The sequence below is a fragment of the Lottia gigantea genome, assembly GCF_000327385.1.
Source record: "Lottia gigantea unplaced genomic scaffold LOTGIsca_53, whole genome shotgun sequence".
In the NCBI taxonomy this organism is placed as follows: Eukaryota; Metazoa; Mollusca; class Gastropoda; family Lottiidae; genus Lottia; species Lottia gigantea.
Window position 1 is genome coordinate 519,406 of NW_008709815.1, and position 17,982 is coordinate 537,387.

Consider the following 17,982-nt stretch of genomic DNA (forward strand, 5'->3'; position numbering starts at 1 on the left):
TTCACTTGGTCTTCTTGCTAAATTTGCACTGGAAGCTACATTTAGACTGGATCTATAATATTAACAAAATAGAATTTTAACAAAATCTATCCATAAAAGATCATATTTTTTGCCTTTTGCTATTTTGTTTGAATTTCAACAGTGACTTAATTTCTTGCATTGATGCTTTCATCTTGAAATTAACATGAAACAGTGCTAACATTTATACGAATAAAGCAAGCACACAATTTCTTGTTTTGGACTGAGTAGTCAAGAGTGACTTATCTGCTGGTGTCAAACCTATAAATATCATAAAAGATAGTTGACACTAACCTGTTATGTTTCAGATGACTTTTTACAAGATGACCAGCAGCTAGAGCTGACATTAAAGATAATTCACCGGCCAAAACAGTAGTACACACGATCTGAGCTAATAACCTAGCATTATCACCAGGTGATTCTTGACTAGCACCTTTAACACCTAACATCTATAAATAGAAATAATAGTCTTTAACACCTAGCATCTATAAATAGAGTATTTAACACCTAGCATCTATAAACACCTAGCATCTATAAATAGAGTATTTAACACCTAGCATCTATAAATAGAGTATTTAACACCTAGCATCTATAAACACCTAGCATCTATAAATAGAGTATTTAACACCTAGCATCTATAAATAGAGTATTTAACACCTAGCATCTATAAACACCTAGCATCTATAAATAGAGTATTTAACACCTAGCATCTATAAATAGAGTATTTAACACCTAGCATCTATAAATAGAGTATTTAACACCTAGCATCTATAAATAGAATATTTAACACCTAGCATCTATAAATAGCGTATTTAACACCTAGCATCTATAAATAGAGTATTTAACACCTAGCATCTATAAATAGAGTATTTAACACCTAGCATCTATAAATAGAGTATTTAACATCTAGCATCTATAAATAGAATATTTAACACCTAGCATCTATAAATAGAGTATTTAACACCTAGCATCTATAAATAGAGTATTTAACACCTAGCATCTATAAATAGAAACAGAGTCCTTAACACCTAGCATCTATAAATAGAGTATTTAACACCTAGCATCTATAAATAGAAACAGAGTCCTTAACACCTAGCATCTATAAATAGAGTATTTAACACCTAGCATCTATAAATAGAAACAGAGTCCTTAACACCTAGCATCTATAAATAGAAACAAGAGCTTTTAACATCTATAAATAGAAATATTCAACAACACCTTACCTGTAAGCAAGCAGCTTGTGGTGGTAGGACAGTTCCACCGCCTACAGTACCTAATTCTATTGATGGCATTGTACAGGTTATATGTAAATCCTCATGTGTTGGTCCTGTAGCTTCCATTAATGTTATGCAATTAGAACTAGCAATATTCTGGGCTGGGTCCTGTAATAAGAGACACTAATATTGGTGTTTCTGTGAAGAGTGCTAATTGATTTTATGCACCTTCTTTTATATCCCTGGTTTAATTTAACTATTGAATATTTCAATGAATTGGGTTGAATTTATTAAACTCTTTGAAGTCCTTCAGAATGGTGATCTCTGAAAGCATGTAATAAGAAGAGGTACCAAAGTTTTCTTCAGCATAACCAATTTGATAACAAAATGATCTTCAAACAGGAGAATTTGTTTTTTTGGCAATTGTCTCAATATAGATTTCATTATAGATCATTATCATAAAAGAGTGTTTATAAAAGTATGAAACTAACCTGTCCAGTAGCAATATAAATAGCTGTTACTATATTAGCAGCATGAGCATTAAAACCACCAATACTGCCGGCCATGGCTGATCCTACCAGATTTTTATTAATATTCAATTCAACAAGAGCTGGTACCGTTGTTTTTAATACTGTTTTAACTATATTAGCTGGTATAATAGCTTCTGTTACTACTGATTTTCCACGACCTTCAATCCTGCAAAAAAATACAATGAAATTTTCATGAGTATGATGAAGTTAATGAGAACTGATAGTGATATACAATAGAAATGACCCAAGGACAGAAGATGGAGAAGCTGGTGGTGACTTTAACAATATTTACAGCCTGTAGGTTATCAGTTCATATTTGTCCTAACCAAACATTTCAATTCTAAGACTATCCTGCCATTGTAACGCATTATCTCTTTCCTACTATAGAGCTTCTTCTGTCTTCTGCAATACTCTTATTAACTAAAATTGAGCCACCATTAAAAGTGAAAGTATGATGTCTTACCAATTAATAGCAGCAGGTTTCTTATCTGTACAATAATTACCACTTAAACTAACAATTTCCATCTCAGGATGCTGTTCTACAATAAAATTTAATGCTCTTTCTGTGCCCTAAAATAAAAAAATAAAGCACATTATATTTTGAATAAATTTTGCAGTGGACAGCAATTCACCTTGAATTATTTTCATTAGCTCTTTAAGTGATTTTTAACTAAACAAGCATTCCATTCTTACCTTTGATAACATATTCATTCCCATAGCATCTCCAGTAGACGCTACAAATCTTATATATAAACATCTTCCACCTTGAGCTATATGTAATTTTTGTAACCTTGCAAATCTGAAATTAGCAAAAAAGTTACGTGTATGTGACAAATTGTCATATTCAAACCCATCCTATATCTGACCAATAAACACATGTCATTGAAATTTTAGCAAATTTATCAAACATCCAGTCTCTCAATGCTATGCAGGGTGCAATGTGAGAAATTGTTTGCTTAAGCATTCTTTTTTTTTCCTTTTCCATCTGTTGAAGAGTTTGAACATGCACAGGACCTCAGTTTATTGTCCCATCCCTTCCATGTCAGTCCTTCCAACCTGCATCAATAACACAGGAGAAATCAGGTTGAAAAATGCCAAGGTATCATCTTGTTAATGTTGTTTAGAAATGGGGAAAAATAAGTGCAAAATGGTTGTCACTATACAAATATATATAAAACAGAAGTCAACATTACCTGCTGGTCATATTGAAACATTCCTCCACTTGTTGGAAATTTTCTTCTTTTTCTAACCACAGTTTGACTTCACTAGCTTTTTTAGCTGTTACAAATCTTACTACTGGTCCTCTGGTCATTCCCTCACCAATAACTGTACTTAATGCTCCACCACTTTGCTGAAGACAAATCAACCAAACTTTGTCAGAATTAAACAAAATGAGACAAAAAACTTGCAGTGCATTGACAGCATGTGCTTGCTGTTTCTACAGAAAACTGGTCAATTATTTCTTCAGTTGTGTATGATCCAAGATGGCTGTCAAACTATATTCATGTCTGTCTCAATGCAATTTTCAGTTTTTAAACATGTTTTGTAGAAAGCTGGTAGGAAAATACATGTCTATTGCAGCTAATTTCATGGTTTCTTTTCCTTTCAAGATTTTGGAAATCAATTCCTGAAATCTGGCCTGCAAGCTGGTTTATGGTCATCATCAAAAATGTAAGTTTCCTACCTCTATTGCACGACATCCTCTATTAGTACTAGCTATTAAACAACCTTCTGTAGTGGCCATTGGTATATGATATCTTTTATCATTGAGTAATAAAGGACCAGCTACACCAACTGGTACAGGCATATAACCTACTACATTCTCACAACAAGCTCCTTCAACCTACATTATAATATAACATTAGATCATAATACAAGTACATATAAACATTCAATTTACAAAACCATTTAATAGTAAATGGAACATCACCAAACAACAACATAAGACTGTATATGTGCAGCTATCTTTCTGTCCAAATCAGTATTGACGACTTTCTAGTAAACAAATTCTGGACTATATGTAAGAAATCATTCCCTTCATCAAATTCCAAATGGAATTGCCTATTTAAAGATAGGTTCCCTTATTTTCATCATATGAAAAGAAAGTAGAGGTGTTCTAATGACATGGAAAAATACCAGTTTGTCTCACATGTCAATAATTAATTCATAATTAGCTAAATTAGAAGAGAATTACCAACAGAATTCCAATTCTTTTTTTAGTTTATTCAGACTGTATATACATGGAAATTTATGAATACATAATTCATTCATAATTAATCACATAGATTGCTTAATTTGACACTAAAAAAATAAGGAAACCCATCTTTAAATATTACTGAAATTAATTTGTAGCAATTGAATATATCTGTATAAGACAATATTATAACTTTGTTAACTTACATAAGTATAATCATAATGCATAAAAGGTAATTTCTGTAAAGCCTCTATATCAGGTAATGTTTTAGATATTAATTTTCGTCTACAATGAAACAAGATTTAAAATTATATAAAAAAAAAGATCAACTTGATATGCTTGGTATATTTAGAATATGTTGAAATTAGAAACATTCAAATGGAGAGTAAAAATGATATTTACCTGATACCAACTCCTCTAACATGATCACCTAACATATTTTCTAATTTATAAGCTGGAATATGTTTACTACCAACTAACATTAATATTTCTTCATCTGTTAAACTATTTGGTCCACTCTATAATCATACAGAATATTTTTTCATTAAAATTTGTATTTGCATTTTCGTCTTAGATCCTAACAGCAATAACCAATATTGTGTAGTGTAGCTATTTGATTGGATTGCACACCAGTGAAAACAGCTAATCAGAGCCCTCGACAGTTAGACTGTAAACATTATGACAGCTCTGCTAGTGTACAATCCAATCAAATCGCAGCATTTACTTACTTCCGTTATACAAGAACTGTGGTTATTAGTCAGTGAAAAAAACCTGCAGTTGTGAAGATGGTTAAGGCAGTATCACAAGATAAGAATCTTTCAAAATATCTAAGAAACACTCCATTGAAATCAAAAGTATTTTTTCTCATAAAAAAGAGATTCAACTTACATCAGATTTTAAAGTGGCAATACAATGTTCTAAAGAACGTGGTTTAGCTGGTGACTGTAATAATTCTAATTGGGTGAAATCATCTACTAGTTCAGTTTGGGTCTCTTTATCTTCTTTAGAACTATCATCATCATCACTATCAGAATCACCAATTATAAATGATGCATCATTTTTATAATCTTTTTCTTCTTCTATTACAGGTATATGACCTAGAATGTCACACATTTCATTTAACATGCTATCTCCTGGAGACTAGAGCTTGGTATTGGTTTAAGTTTTAACACTCACCATCATAATATATTGCACAAAATAGAAAAAGCAAAAATTGCTTTGTATATAAATGACTTACCGTTTGACTGAATAATAGTATTCATACTAGTAGATGTTGAAATATCTTTTGTTACATCATGATCCTGGATTAATTTCTGCACCTCTCTGTCTACACTCTCATCAAAAAATACATATTTTATAGCTAATATAGCAGCTAGACCAAATGTTATACTGTAATCTGTATTGAAGGTTAGTAATCTGAAAATACATATTTTATAGTTAATATGGCAGCTAGACCAAATGTTATACTGCAATCTGTATTGAAGGTTAGTAATCTGAAAATACATATTTTATAGTTAATATGGCAGCTAGACCAAATGTTATACTGAAATCTGTATTGAAGGTTAGTAATCTGAAAATACATATTTTATAGTTAATATGGCAGCTAGACCAAATGTTATACTGTAATCGGTATTGAAGGTTAGTAATCTGAAAATAGCAGGTAGACCAAATGTTATACTGTAATCTGTATTGAAGGTTAGTAATTTGAAAATACATAATTTATTTATGCTTTATTCACAGATGACTGATAATTTATGCATAAAGGTGGTAATTTTATCAATAAACATAATATTATGAAAGACTTACTTATAGAGATAAAATTGCCATAACGGCATATCTGGAGTGATGCGTTTATCCATTAAAGCCTGTTCAGCTGATGTTAAACTAATATCTAATTTTGATGTTGATGTATTGGGTGATGTAAAACCAGCTGTTAAGCGACTGTGAGCATGAACCAAAACTAGACCAGCAGACTATAATTAGAAATAGAAATTTCATGAGCTTCCACTTTTTAAGGTTTTAGACAAGTAATTTCTTTAGAATCAATCACAAAATCCGTTATCGGCTGCAAAGCATAATATAATATTCAGCAAGAGATTTTACTATATATATCACAAGTTGAAAGCTCTATTATCAGAAATCATCATTAAGTATCCATCGCATTCACAAGTGACAATGGGATACATCCTTCCAATATGCTAAGATGAAAAGTTTTCATATTCAAACCCATCCCTTTGCATGATATATGTGTATAAACACTTACCATGATAATTTTAACTCTTTGAGTGACAGGATTTGGTTTTTTTTCCTCTTCTTCTTCTTGTAATATTTTAGATATCTGTTGTAACTGCCATAGTGGGCGGCCATTTCTTTCTCTTGACAACTGGAAAAATACAATTTTCATTTGAACATTTAGCAACTAAATTATTGGATTATCATTATGTTTTATAATTTTAACTCATTTACCTGTCAATTGTAAGACATCTTACATTTCTTTTCCAATAAGAAATCTGTTCATAAGAAATAATATAAAGAATTAGCCCAGAATTTGAGGTTGAAGTTATGAACAGAAGTTAAGCAAGGGCAAATATAGAGACATGAGGTCAAGGACATGATACACGTTTGTTTACATTCTCAATGTAACAATTGAAGAAATGGATAAAAAAAAAACAAAGAAAATACATTTGGTTTATCTTACCTCTAAAACTAAGGCTAAACAAGCAGGATAAAAGGTCATAAAAGCTAAATAATTAGCTATAACAGATAAACAACCAAAACAACACATAGTTTCTAACTGACGAAGACCTATAATACAAAACATTATGTATATAACAACATTGATCAGGGGAAGTAACTCAAAGACAATTTTTGAAATATTGTCACATTCATACTAATTTGAGTTCAAATCCAACATAAAAGCAAAATTCGACTACAAGTGCTTCAGCATCAAGACCATAAATTTCAAAAGGGCTGTTGATTGAATGGAAACAAGTTCGGATAAACCGAAATATAGATTCCCTGAATAGAATAAACATACCTGATAGTGTGCCCACACCAATAACTAAAGTTTCTACTATAGCATCTAATGTTATAGATGGTCCAATGATAGCCATTCCTTTAGCTATATTATCCTTCACTTCTGCATGCGAGGCTGAACTCAGAGCAAATCTTGCCAAGGCACTGGCTTTTGATAGGTCTATTAACAGTAAGAAAAATGGAAGAGCTTCACTGAAAAACAAAAACCTTACTGATATTTTGTTTCAGAAAATACATAATGCATTGGGCAATGAAGAAAATTTTAACATTTCCTTGATTTTTATCTGTTAAGGATGTTAATGTTCAGTTGATAGCATGTGAGCCTGTGTGTAATGTTCTATGTATATAATATACTGTACTTACTCTAAGCCTGTCAAATCATTACCAAGTAAATGAATAACAGCCATGCTGAATACAAAACTAGAAAAGATGGTAAAAACACCTGATACACCTGGAATTACAAAACATAACATGGATATAACATACCATTTTTATTGTATTTCACCCCCTAATAGCTATACATCCTTAATGACAGAAGTCCTGACTTTTCACCAATCTGATTGTGATTGTATGTGATGAACACTTTTAAAATACGATTCAGTCTTACCTAATAAATATTTGGAACCTAATCTACGAAGATTTCTAAATTGTAGATAAATATAAATCACAGCTAAACATCTTGTTATGGTCATAATAATCAAATCCGAACTTTTCATATCAGGCTGAAAAACAAATTAAATCTGAACATTCTTCTGATCTGCACCTTATTTGCCAGGGGGTATTGAATACAGACAAAACAAGCAATACAGTAAGCAATGGGGGAAATTTTAATAGAAATGTAGTTATAACGTGCTTTGTTTTTAATCATAAGGGCACATGCTAAGCAACTGTAAATATTCATTTCACCAAATTTATAGTATCTTCACAATGTCAATGAAAATAAAATAATTTGTATCAACTTACATGGATATCATTTTGAGGACAAATATAATTCCAACCACATACTTTTTCTGTACTGGTAAATAAACTCATGGACATTAGGCATAGGGTAATAGTTACTGTTCCAATTATAACTTCCCATGGATGTGTGGCACAGAATTGTCCATGGGCTCTGAATAGACTGGACAACATGGCAAATTTTCCAGGAGCGAACTGTGGTACTATCTGAAAATATACAATTTGTATTTTACAAATGTCAATTTTTATTAAGTCCGAAAAAATAAGTAAAAAAAATAATAAAAAAACATAATAGTAGTTCTTCTATAAGCTTATATTATCTGTATATATTTATTTATCTTACAAAAATATACATAATTTTCAAAATTATACACAAATTTTACAAAACTGCAAACCACTAAATAGTACAAAATTGGTACAGACTTGTAAAAACAACATTATTAAGTTCAACCAAGTAAACTGAAGAACCATTACTTTGACCTAGGCACTCCACTGTAATTAAAAAGCCTTATTTAACTTCCCTACATCACAAAAACTACCTTCATAATTATTTTCTGATGAAATAATTCTCAGTGTTACAGAAAAATATCAGGTTAATGTGATATTTAAACAGAACTTGTGCCCAACTTGAAACATTGATTTTAAAACAAAACAATCATTATTTAGAAAACTGCATAAAATGTTGTTTTAATGTTAACACTAGCCAACTTTGTTGATAATAGGACGCCAATATCTACATCTAAAATCAGAACTCTCAAAAAATGAAACTAAAGGTCTAATTAAAATTACAGTAACGACATTACAATTCCTGATTGATTCAAATTATGTTTAAAATGTTCCAACATCATGTTTTTTTTTCAATTAATTTTCAAATATTTTAACACCAAAATTTTACCCTAGACATCTCCTACCCCTTGATTTTGTTTCTTACTACATTAATATAATTAATTATTATAAATTAATATACTTCATAAATCTTCACATATTTCCCGAAAAAAAGATCCACACTCTGGTCTGTTTCTTTGAACACTAAATATCAACATCAAAATTGTTCTAAAATTTAACTTTAATATTCATCCTGCTTAGACTCTAATTTACAGTGCCTACCTTCATCAAAATTTCCACTTTCATCAAACTCATGAAGTTAAAAACACAGTAAGCTAGCCAGATAATTTGACAAGGTTCCATGTTGACAGTCTGACTTCTTTCACAAAAAGTGATTTTAAAGCAAGGGATGGTCACAGATTATCCTTCTGATCTGCCCCAATAATTAATAATTAGTCCAGATAATCCAAATTAGTCAATTACTGATACAATTGCTAATTTATTATAATTTGGTACACAAATGGTACCGGTCATTAATTCAATTCCCATCCTCTCTAACACGATGTCAAAACGTGAAAACAAAACAATCATTCAGAAGATGTGTAGGCCTAATAGGCTAGTTAAGATCTACTGGATACTTTATTACTACTGGTGGTATGTAGCTCTATGTAGGTCTAATTTAGTCTTTGTCTTGTTATCATTTTGAGTTTTTGTCAACGATGCTAAAGTTCAATTTGATTGCAGGAACTGCTCAAAGGGGCAAAAAAGTATTTGCAAAATATCTGCCCGATTTGATTTTTTATCAAGAAATATATATCATTCATTCATGCACTGTCTCATCTGAATTTTCAGGCTTATGGAATTTCGGTTGCTGGTGATGATCTCGAGATTGAGACACTGAGTGGTTAGGCCTATACTATAGGTCAAAAGTATGAAGAATGACATCTCAAAGTGAGAAAGAAAATAGGAAGGCTCTGAGAGAAAATCAATCAAAATCCAGGTTCAAGACTTATTCAGAGATGACAGGTATAAAATGAACGTTAGGCCTAGTCGTCATTGTTGTAAATAAATCAGGAAAACAGGGACAGGGTCAGGATTATGATTTGGTGTCCAGTCAAGCCTACCGGTAGGCCTACTTACTAAATCTAGAATGGCACTAAGAGATTATGTTGTTTCTTCTGTGAATCTTCATATCTACTACTCAGTTGAGTTCGATTTTGGTCACCAAGAGTTCAAAGTGAAAGAAAATCATTTTTAACAACGTGTGTCCAAACAGTTTTCATAACCGTAATTTATTTTTAGAAAATCACTCAGGTCTATGCGGAGCTAGAAACAAAAGCAAAATAGCCACTCAAAATGGTTTCGTAAAATTCATAGAAAAACATTCTCTGTAGAAATAATTTCAAGACAATGCTTAAAAATCAATTAATTTAAAAGTTTAACATTTTACTGTGCCTAAAATACATTCACAGAATGTCCAATGAAGGCAATCTATTTTTAGAAACAAAAGGTGTGTCCCATGATACTATTTTTAGAATTCAGTAGACATTCGAATTTAAATATGTAAATCATGTATCTTCAGTTAGTTCTCAACCAAAATTATGATTTATTGGGATAAATAGGTAATTATTTTTACTTAAGTATTCGTTAATTCGGTGAATGGCGATGGCAATTAAACTTCTGCTGAAATTATCCAAATAAATTATTTGCGTAAACTGTCGTCTGCACTTTTTCGGTACAAAAGAGTCAATAACCCGACAGACGTTGTTCTACATTTAATAACAAAAAGATAAGAAGAGTTATTATGAAATAACACTTTAAATTACCTTTTGAGATTCCAATTTCAAAGAATTTTATGTGAAAAATATTCAAAATTTCTCCCCTGTTACCATGTAGAGTGAGTGGTTAATTCATTTATTGTGCCGGTATGGTTCGAGTCGTCAGCTGATATTTAACAAGACATTCTGATTGGTTTATACTTGTATAAGGTCACTAAGAGAATAGTAGAGTATTTCTGTACTTAACCCTGGGCTGATAGACGCAATAATTTCAATAAATGACATCACACCACGCGCACAGGTTGGATGATTCAAAAAACAAATAAACAATGTCGATAATTTAAATTATTGAAATTGATATCCACCCCACCCTTTAAATCCACGACTTGTAAAATGATCTAAGAACCAGCATTGTCTTAAAGCCAGTAGGCGTAGATGATCAAATGAAAAAAGTCGAACAAAAGTGGTGGTAGTGGGATTAGACCTCCCCCCTCCCCCGAAAAATATATTTAGTATAAGGTGTAAATTATTTAAGCGGGTTAAACCTAAGATTATCAGGGGAAAGGCCAACGTTACAATAAAATCATAACATGAGAGGGGAGGTGGACTGAAAATTGAAGTAGGCCTATGGGTCCAGAAGCAAGATTTTCAGAGATAAAACTTACACTTGTGTCCCTACATTATTTATTGTATATGGACCTATTGAACAGTCGAACAGAGAAATATAAAAGGTTATCTTTACACAAAAAATTTAAAAATTTTTAAAGATCAGCCTATATTATACCGATTCCCTAGGGAATATAAAGGCGTCATGACTGTAGACACGTACACAAAATCACAAGGACTATAAAGTTGAGAAAGGGGACCAAATTGAAATAGACCTATGTAAACATCTAATTCCACCAAGTCCCTGTCTCCCCTACACCCAATACCCATTTTTAGACATTAGTTTATTTGTATATAACGAATTTTTCAGAACAGTTTGCAATAAAGATAAGATGTATAGTGATTATATAACATAATGGGTATAAACCCACATTCGATATATCTTTCAGACGCAAACCTTAAAGGAACAAATTCTCCAATTTAATTAGGGTCTTGAATACATGTAAGAAGTCTTCAAAAGTACTACACGCGTAATCCCTTCAGAAATACCTCTAAATTCATGGATTTAAAGGTTCAAATTTCGACGGTGAGCTCAGTGGCGGAGCCAAATGGTGAACTGAGGAGGCAGCCCCACCCCCTCGCAGCCCCGAAAGCAAGTTTTTCTGGCAAAAATATAACCAGGTTAGAAATCTCTCCTCCCCCCCTTTTTGTAGGACGTAAACCTGGTTCCGCCAGTGTGTGAGCTGCACTATTAGCTTAGCCAAAAAAAAAAAAAATCTGGTTTCTAAGACTTTGCTACGGTTGGTCAAACGGATGTCTAATCTGTCCATTAAAGCATGTTTCCGACCGAATAACGTTGGTAACAGATCGTAGTAGTAAATTCTCGTTTTCATATGTTGATACCGGTATATAAATTGCTGAGTCGATGAAAATAATAACTAATTTTCATAATTATAATTCATTAAAAATTGATCTATTTATTGCCTATTTCATGGACTAATTGACTGGGGACCAGGATGGACAGAGCAAAACATTGGTTGATGGAAAATGCCTTTTTGAACAGCTGGCCTAATTTGCAAAAACAGCTATAATAATTTTAATGTTTCTTTAGCGCTTTTTCGCTCTACGATTGATGTTTGAACGCTATTTAACACTAACAATTTTGTGTTTTACGCCTACATTACATAATTATTCTGGCATCCCCTTTTAAGATAAAAGGCAATATTATAAAATCTTTGGCGATCATCTTCACTTAAACATTTCTCCTATATCCAGACCCCAATTTGTATCCATTCAGCACTGGGCAATCGTAAATCGCAAACGTTCAGAATATAGAGTGTTCATTATGTATATCGGGCAGCTCAGAAAAATAAAAACATAACACTTTGCATTTCATGATAAAACTGCTTTTGAAATTTCAAAATGTGCACTATTTCATATAAAAATCCGGAAGACAATTTTTTCTTGGAAACCTCGTTTAAGGTTGGTTTGTGTTGCAAAATAATGACCACATTGACCATTTATTCAACTCAAGATTTTGGTAAAATTAACATAATTACTTTCGACATTTTAACAAAGTGCTGCTATTTCAAAGTGTTTAAGAATTCAATTCTTTAAGAAAAGTTTATAATATTTATTTCATGATGAGCTCAAAAGATTATGCTCTTATTTGGCTTTGATACCTTATTGAATAACACTGAATTGAAAAGTGGCCAGCGACACATCAAAGTGTCTTAGATCCAATTGCAAGTGAAGAAGCCCAAAGAAATTAAAAGAAAAAAATATCTGTATCTGTATTTTAATCAGATTTTTGAAAGTGTTATAGGCCTACAGAAGACTGTCGTTTACTATGTACAGTGGTGACACCAGGGGGTAACTGCATAGGGTCAAGCCCCCCCTACGGACGGTTTGAGGAAATAAGTGTAATTGCACAATAATTTGTAAAGTAGGTCGCAATAAGTGGTGAGTTCGATCAGAAATACAGATGAGGTTCTGTTAGGCTGATGGGAAAAGAAACCACAGGGGAGGTAATCCTGACAAATCCGTAACTGACACATCTGTTCAGTGCGGATTAACATAATATTTTACTCATTCTAGACTTATTTTAAAAGGACACGAAGATAGTTTTTTTCTACACCCTACAACGATTTGACATGCCTAGTTCGATTGTCACCTCATTCTATTGCGCAAGCATTATTCATAAAAGGGATTAGGTCTCTCTCTTTTCATTCCTCATTATTTCCGCTTAAACAGCATCAAAACAGAAAGATATTTTAGCGCGTAGAATCAACGTCTGGTTCGTGAGAAATATAAAGCAAGGTCAGAATGTAAAACGAAGATTTTCTGCAGAGTGAATTACGGAGCTATTTTTTGTATGAATCAGTATAGGTTAATTTTGGCAATGAAATATCTTCAAATCTATTGATATTTTATTTGGGAATTTTTCTTCGATTTTCTAAAACCACGAGGCATTACCCCCATGGATCAACACGAACGAGGAGTTACAAAAGTTACAGGCCTGCTTGATGCCAAAGATACCCAACATATACCCTCTTTCCCACCCTCGTGCAACAGTGAAATTGGTCGCCTGATCGATCGTATGATTAATTTTAAAGGTGCCCACACATCATAACGATAACCAGTTGTGTATATGATTGCGAATAATGAATGAGTACTGAACGCAATTCACAATTCAGTTGCATGAGAACTGCGTTCGAATCATATTACCGCTATTCATATTCGCAAGAATTTTGAAAGTTTATTAAAAACATGAACACAAATTCGAAAATACCCTTTTTTCGAAAGATACATCCTATAAATTTAAGAAAATCAATTCTGAGATATATATAACCCGACAAATATACCATATATACGGACGGGATATCATATCGGCATGTTTAGGACCGGATATAAAAAGGTAATTTTGATCGAAGTTGCTCCTATTCATTTTAAAGTATCTAAATAAAGCTGAGTCCATCAAAACACTGAATATTCAACTATGACCCTTTCCCCACACAGTACCACAATGCAGGAATATCACACGGAGCTGTATTGTGGTGCCAATGTAAATAATTCATTTTTGGAATCACTATTTATGGGTGTAAGAGACGCCAAATATTATCAACAAATATCGGACAACAACCCGAAAACAAAGAAAAATGCAGGTAAAATGCGTGAGAAAATTTCGGGCAAACCAGCCTGTCAACCAACAGGCCATCGGCCCGTACGCCTATGTCACTGGACATTCAAAGAAGATATTACTAAAAATGGTTACCTTGTACATCATGACTGCTAGACCGAATCAGTTGGACTTGAGACACCGACTGGTTACATTATTCATATATTTTATTCCCTTGAAATAATTATCTCTCGAAATTACATGATCATACGACAAAAAGTCCGACCACACTAGCGTAATTTAAAGTCGGCTTTGTGTTGAGCTTGGTTAGAGGATTTATGTAGCACACTTTCTAGTTCACTCAGTTTCAGAGGAATCGTGATTTTATGCCAGATTGTCTCTTAAATGACATGGATATATGATTTGTATTACATATTATAAGGGAGTGGGATTAGGGCATTTATAAAAACACTCAAGTATCTAGAGTAGAGGAGAGATCTTTATTTACAAGCCCAAATCTGCGAAAGTAGGTTGGAAAGTGCAATGGCGTTGCTTTCCAGCTTATTTTGTCTGTTTTTTAATTTGATGTATATGTGCGTTTTTACCAAATGAATTTGAATATATACAAAAAGGGAGCCCATAGTTGTGAAATAGGATCATGCACCACATTCATTTAATGATTATCAAAAGAGATATAGTATCAAAACATCTCAGATCCAGTGTAAAGGATCCCTTGTGGGAATTCCTTACAGAAATCAGCAATCAATAATGATAATTGTAAAGCCTTACTGGTTAAACAATGTTTAAAGACCTATGCATTGTAAAACATGGCGTGATTGAACACCCGACCACGGTTTGTAGACGTGACCACGCGGTGTATTATAGCCAATCGTTATCAGGGATAACAATAGTGGGAGGTCCTTTACACCTGTACTGTGAACAATGTATATATATATAATATGATCATAATTGGAAGTCATTGCTTTTAGGTGGTAAAACAATTTTTCTATGCATTCACACTCTGTCCTATGCACCCAATATTAGTTAAAACATCAAGAGATGTGCTCGATTTAGTTAGTTCGTAAGCAAACTAAAAATAAATTGCTCGTTATACAATTAAGTGTTAATTCACCTTATTCAATTTAATATATCAAACTTGAGGCCCACTCTGTTTTTTAACGAATTTTGTAACTTAGATCATGAAAAACCTTTTAATGGTACATTAATATTATCTCTGAAGAGTTGTTCTGAAAAGCAGGTGAGGGGGCCGAGCAAGGGCTTCAAAATTTTCCAGGACGGAAACATTCTTTCACTGTGGAAAATGGCAAAAAAAAAAAATGAAAGTGGGGGCCAAAGTCGGGCCAGCATCTACCACTCTGTAGAAACGCAACTACTTAAAAGGTGCCGGATCGATTATTTCTCAGCATCACCTGATGTGGTCTTTCAAAGGCAATTTCACTACGTCATCGATTGTAAATCGTTAGTTTGTTTAAGTGTTTAAATGATAAGATTAATTTCAGCAATATGCACTTTGGAACTTTCACCTCACTAAAGCCTCTATCACACATTACGATTTGTATTACCACCAAAAGTCCATTCAAGATCATCAGATCGTGTCTGGAAATGAGCATAAGGTCCCATAATATGACAGTGTACTGTTTGAGATCAGACAGCGCTATATGATACTGAAGAAGTCGTATTACTCTACTCAATGGTCTGAAACGTACTCATAGAAGCTTTCGGCAACTTCCTTCAGTGTCCTTACAGATTAGGGACAAGAGTTTCGTTCAGTAAAGATTCTAAGTTTCTTAGAAAAACCTCGAATTCCGATAACAATATTTGTATGTGTCTTTGATTGCTCTTGGTCATTTTTTTTCACCACAAATGGAATGAATTGGTTTTAAATCCTTTTTTTCTGAACGATTGAGTTAATGAAGACGGTGTCCTGTGTGTAATTAGGGATATTTTTGCCAATTTTCGATGTTAAAAGGGTCCTCCTCCTCCGAACATTATAATGGACCAGGAGAAACAAAAAAAAAAAAAACAAAAAACGACGGTATCATCTCTATATACTTATGCTGGGATCAATCCTTGTACCTTGTACGTGCGGGCAATCATCCAACTCAATACATGTATTCGACAGGCTGTGAACTTTTGTGAACTCATCAGAGTTCTAAAAGCGCAACGTTTTATAAAATCATTCTTATCAATTCAGAATTTCAAAGATAAAACAAAATAGACTGCGTAATAAGTCTATTTGTATTTACAATCCATCTGGAACTTTGTTTTTGTCTTTATCTGAAAAGAATTTTACTGCATCTTGGGATGCAAATCATAAGTAAGCATCAAGAAATCAGTCATTTTTGATGTATCGTGTAATATTATGTTCAATGAGATCTGGTGTTCCAAGTGGGATTTACCACTAACTTTACGATGACACAGGTTGCCTTGCGAAGATTTCATTGATTCATTTCATTCATTGGTGGGGTGGGGTGGAATCTCTGGGACCCCCAGATACTTCAAAAATGCAACGATTTAAAGTGTCTTGAGACAGGACGGAAAAAGAAATTATGATCATAAAATGGACAAATTATTTTACTAAAAGTTTTCTTTTCGTCTTTAATGTACGTGTGTAGAAATCACTCTATGCAGTCGAAATACATATAAGGCTCAAATTATGGACAGTTTTTAGATAAACATCAGTGATGGAAAAAGCTGTTTTATCGTTATAGGTTCTGCAGGCGGTGTAACAGATCCCTCGACAGTTAGAAATCGAAAAAGTAGACCTACCTAGAAAAATTCCCTCCTTTGTACACTGGATAACTTTGCCAGTCTCCATTAATCCAATTAAGGTGCAGGCACACGAGCGGTGTTGGTCGGAGACTTTTGTCGCCGATTAGAGTCTTATCTTGAGTTTCAACGACTGACACGGGCACAGTAGGAGACAAAATTCTCCAGTCGGTGTTTTCTACCTTGTCGATAATCACGTGTGGGGCATGCAATTGAAAGGAAAATGAATCTGATTGGATGATGACGAATTGCCAAATATTTGATATTATAACACGTGTTAAACAATAATCTTGCCGTGGAAGCAGAGATTTTACTCAAGATTCGAGTCGGCGACAAATATCTCCGACCAAGACCGCTCGTGTGTCCGCACCTTTAGGTGCAGAAAAGTTGGACGTAAACCTCCATTTATTTTAGTAGAATCCTGCTTTTGATTGCATAAAGGGAAAAAACTCTATCAATTTCTAATATTTCAGACAACAATATAGCATGTTCATCAAGGAAATTCTTCGTGCTGTATGAAAAAATAAAGTTATGGAAATCAATTAAGTTATAAGATTTGGTTATACATGTAATTGTAATCGTTTGTGTTAGTTGCAATACCATTGCTGGGATAATGCCGGGACAGCATCTATCCTTTGCGCCCCCTTCCCTCTCCGAATCCACCACTAGCGTGAGACTAGTTTTCCTTTACAAGCCTCTTTAAGAAGTATTTCTATAATGTGTACATAGTATATGTAATATAATTGTCATCGGTCTTTCTGAATAAAACAAGTTTTTTACAATATTTACAGAAACCTTAGACAATGGACGCTATAAATGAATGGTGCTCTTACAATGTCTACAAGTCCAGGCACAACAGAATCATGCATGGTTATTAGACCTCTTTGAAATCTCTGAAACAGACGAAATCATGATT

General features: G+C 33.1%; 1 protein-coding gene across 1 annotated transcript; it reads right to left on the reverse strand.

Moving 5' to 3' along the window:
* Nucleotides 1-260: 260 nt before the first annotated feature.
* On the reverse strand, nt 261-8,123 carry LOTGIDRAFT_126248 (hypothetical protein; the record flags this gene model as incomplete). The annotated part of the gene is made up of 18 exons (XM_009062758.1): nt 261-467; nt 1,242-1,400; nt 1,724-1,928; nt 2,226-2,332; nt 2,456-2,561; nt 2,956-3,113; nt 3,447-3,605; nt 4,163-4,241; nt 4,359-4,474; nt 4,845-5,096; nt 5,288-5,372; nt 5,763-5,929; nt 6,220-6,339; nt 6,655-6,761; nt 6,994-7,184; nt 7,356-7,443; nt 7,600-7,714; nt 7,956-8,123. 18 exons carry the CDS (start codon nt 8,121-8,123, stop codon nt 261-263), a joined length of 2,589 nt encoding a protein of 862 aa, XP_009061006.1.
* Between the last annotated feature and the right edge of the window lie 9,859 nt (nt 8,124-17,982).